The 4,326-nt window shown below is 38.1% G+C and overlaps 1 protein-coding gene across 1 annotated transcript; it reads right to left on the bottom strand.

Annotated features, from left to right (window-relative positions):
• Positions 1 to 1,479: 1,479 nt before the first annotated feature.
• Positions 1,480 to 2,406, bottom strand: LOC103210931 (olfactory receptor 2M2-like). Its single transcript, XM_007956841.1, has one exon. It carries the CDS (start codon positions 2,404 to 2,406, stop codon positions 1,480 to 1,482), a length of 927 nt encoding a protein of 308 aa, XP_007955032.1.
• Positions 2,407 to 4,326: the final 1,920 nt, after the last annotated feature.

The raw sequence follows: 4,326 nt of genomic DNA, 5'->3' as shown, positions 1-4,326 counted from the left end.
GTCAGACCCAACTCATAGCGACCCCTCCTTGGGTTTCTGAGGCAGTATCACTACAGAAGAAGATTGCCAGCTCTAGGGCCTGGAGAAAGTCCCTTTACCTTGGGCTTCAGCTCTGCCTCTTGCTCCCGGCCCACTGAAGCTGGAGGTTTCTCTTAACTCTGACAGCTTCTGGCTGCTGAGGCTGACAAACCCAAGGTCAACAGGTAAAATGGCACAGTCCCAAGATTACCAAACAACTTGGCAGGCCACTAGTTCAAGTCCAGAGACAGTCCCAAAATCAGCAAAAAAAAACATGAGTTGGCTATATGCATGACTCAAGCATGCCAAAAACTCAGAGAACTTTCTCAAAGCTGTCTCCTTATATACTGGAAGCAGACCACATTCCTAAGGCAGCTACTCAGCTGCTCCAGTAGATCCCACCATGGAGTTGATTACCAGCCTCATCTTGGGGAATAACCACAATCTAGCTGCCCAGCTACTCAAAACCAGGCCCAGCCAAGTTGACACAAAATTTAACTAACACAGTAACATTCTTGATCTATAATAGAAACATCATCTGTGATGAGGTAAAAAAAAGACATGGAAATTGAAATTCAAAGCATGCCTTTTCCATTTAACGTCTTGTTCACCTTGGACATGAAATCAAACCTCTGATTTATTAAAAAAAAAAAAAAAGTGGTTTTTTTTTGGTAAACAAAGCAGAATATTTAGAATGAAAGTTTTGTTAATTTAGTTGCTATTTCAAAGTATCAATTGACCTCAAATAAACACAATAAATTACATTTGAAAAATGCACTCATTGAGCAAAAGTATCAATGCTTAAAGTTGAGTGAAAATTCAATCAAGATTAATTGCCTATAAGCCCTGAATTCTCATGTGAACAGGCTTATTTGCAGTCTAACTGAAACAAATTTTACAGGAGTCTGATCTGGTAATTAAGACCATTGTCTGGACTGACTTTATGTTTACTTAATGATAAGTAAATAGGTAAACTATTATTTTTATCATAGCTGATGAGTTGTAAATCCAATTTGCCAATATAAAAACTAAGTAGTATCTGTAGTTTTTAAGCATGAGCCAGATTAAATATTCATTTATAAGATAATTAGAATGCTCTGGTGATTTTCATAATCTAGGTGTAGACACATTTGAAAATTGTTACCTTTATTCTGATACACAAAGATGTCATAGAATTTATGTATGAGAACTGTTACCAAAATCTATAAGTATTCAGAAACTCTGAATGCTACCATCCTGCTTTATAGTTCCATCACTCATCTCTCAGTTTGTCATACTATGGTGACTTGCATGATGCTGTGATGCTGGAAACTATGCCACTGATATTTTTAATACCAGCAGTATAACCCACCATGGACAGGTTTCTGCACAGCTCCCAGAATAACATAGACTAGGAAGGACAGACTCAACCACTTCTAAAAAAAAATTTCCACTGAAAACTTTATGAATATCAGTGAAATTTTAGGATTTGCCAAAAACTTTTCTCAGAGCTTCTCCCACCTCCTTGTTCCTTAGGCTGTATATAAGAGGATTCAACATGGGAGTGAGGATGGTATAAAATACAGAGAGACCCTCATCTTTCTCTGTGGTGTGCAAGGCACTGGGAATCATGTAGATGAACATGGTTGGACCAAAGTAGAGAAGCACCACCATTAAATGAGAAGAACAGGTGGTGAGAGCTTTATTCCTTGCCTTGGTAGAATTTAAGTGGAGAACACTGAGGAAGATAAAAATATAAGAGGCCAGAATGAGGCCAAAGGGTGTGAGAAGGAACACAATTCCTAACACAAACACTACTGTCTCATAAGCTGAGATGTCCTCACAGGACAGCTTGAGCATTGCCTGTACCTCACAGAAGAAATGATGGACTTCTTTTGAGCCACATCTGGGAAAATGCATGGTATATGCAGTTTGGACCAGGGAATTAAATGCACCCCCTGCCCAGGACACAATGGCCATCTGCAGGCAAACCTCAGAATTCATGATGACCACATATCTCAAGGGGTTACAAATAGCCACATATCGGTCATAGGCCATCAGAGTGAGTAAAATACATTCACTGCCTCCAAGGGCGCAATAAAAATAGACCTGAGTCCCACAGCCAATATATGAAATATATGATGTCCCTGAGAAAAAGTTTGTTAGCATTTTGGGGACAGTCGTGGAAATGAGGGAGACATCCATGAGGGAGAGCTGCCTGAGTAAGAAGTACATGGGGCTGTGGAGCCGGGAATCCAAAGAGAGGAGGAGGACCAGAGTGATGTTTCCTGTGACAGCAACAAGGTAGACAAGGAGAATGGTGCAGATGAGGAAACTAATGTGTCTCGTTCCTGGGAAAAGACCGAGGAGGGTGAAACCTGTCACAGAGGTCTCATTATCACTCCTCATGTTGCATATTCATCTGGAGGAACAAAGAAGAAAAATACGTTAATAAGCTCAGGGGAAAAATTATTTACCAGAGAGAAATATTTTCATATATTGACTTTTTGATAAAATAACATTCACAATTCTGCTCCAAATATGATCTACTGTTGGAGAAAAGCACATTGTACTTAACATTAGAATTTATTAATATTGATGGTAATGGATGTCAATAAAATATGAATGAACAAATGGATTTATGAACAGGTGACTTTGTACATGCATAAATTTGGTTAAGTAATTCAAATGTTGAAACTCCAGAAATTTTGGCCAGTAGATATTTCATGTTTCTTTGAATAATTTTGAATTTCAATGTGATTAACCCCAGTAGTTCTATAGCAACATAGTTTTTTGCATAGAGTATAACTATTAAGCCCCCTCATCATTACAATTTATCAGTACTTCCCTTTTTGAGAGCATCTGGGAAACATCATATTTACTTCTCATCCTCACATTTTGGGCTGCTCACAAGGAAAATGTAATGTCATCAAAAGGAGTTCTAATTGTATTGGAGGAGGCTGATTGTCTATAATTGCCCAGAAATGTGGTTCCAGGCTATTGATTGAACAGCAACACTTAATGGGATGCCTGTCAATGCAAGAGTGTTGTGGGAAGTGCCTTGAGTGCTCTACCCACCATCCCTCTCACATCTTATGGTCATCAGAGGAATTCACAGCAACAGATAGGACTGTCCTTCTCTCCTGTACTATGAGGATTCAGAGAATAAAGAGGTTTACTGTAAAGTCTCAAGCTGAACTTTCATTTACCTGCAAATTGCATTTTTCAACAAGTAAAGTGACTTTCCAGTTAAATAGCTACATCGTGTCACATCTAAATGCCAAAGACAGTTCTGTCTGAATGAAGAGAGCTCATTCAGCTTAGGTAATACATACTTAGACTGATTTGTTTTATATATATAATATTTTATGTGATATAAAGAGTATATATATATGTGTGTATATGTGTGTGTGTGTGTGTATATACACACACACAAGATAAATGGAGCTCTGATGGCATAATGGGTAAAAGTATTTGATTGCTAACCAGAAGGTCAGTAGTTCAAACCCACCAGCTGCTCCATGCGATGAAGATGAGGCGATCTACTTCCATAAAGATTTACAACCCTGGAAATCCAATGGGGGTTGCTATGAGTCAGAATCAACTAGATGGCAGTGATGGGATATATGTATGTGTGTGTGTGTGTACACATATCTATATCTCTATATATTTTACATAAGCCACATCCTCCTGCTATTTTATTACCCTTGCAACATTGTGGAATCACCAAGTCCTGTAAGAATCAGAGCTTAGTGTCTGCTGTAAATTGCCAGACTTGAACCAGATATCTCTCAAGACACTTCTAATTAGATTCTTCCCATTTTTACTTAATACATATTAGTGAGCCTCTGCTATATTCAAAGCACTATGCTAGTTGATGTGGGAGATATGAAGCTCAGTAAAATATGGTCTTTTTGTCACAATTTAGGATTCCATGAGAGAAATGATAAAAATTTGCAAATCATTCTTACAGAAAGCAGTGATAGATCTTTCTTATTCTATAAATCTATGTCATATCTAAATCTACATCCATAATTGTACAACTACTTTTGCGGTGATGAACTAACAAGAGCAAAATTAGAAGATATATGAGGGAAAGTTCTCACCCCCTTTCATATGACAGGCAATGAGCAGGGTCATCAGATCCAAGCCCGTGTGTTTTCAGCACATCAGCCTGACTTCAATTTCGGAGATGCACTGACATACAGGTTTTCAGGAACAAAAGTTCTAAGGACTGACTTACTCCAAAATGGGATTTTACTTACTCCAAAATGTAGAGGGATTTAGTTGAATGGAACAACTGTGAAATATTATCATTGTCATAAAGCC

Source organism: Orycteropus afer, unplaced genomic scaffold (genome assembly GCF_000298275.1).
Source record: "Orycteropus afer afer isolate SDZICR_OR568_19922 unplaced genomic scaffold, OryAfe1.0 scaffold00672, whole genome shotgun sequence".
NCBI classification, from domain to species: domain Eukaryota; kingdom Metazoa; phylum Chordata; class Mammalia; order Tubulidentata; family Orycteropodidae; genus Orycteropus; species Orycteropus afer.
The sequence above is the reverse complement of the archived record's forward strand: the minus strand, read 5'-3'. Positions and strand labels throughout refer to the sequence as shown.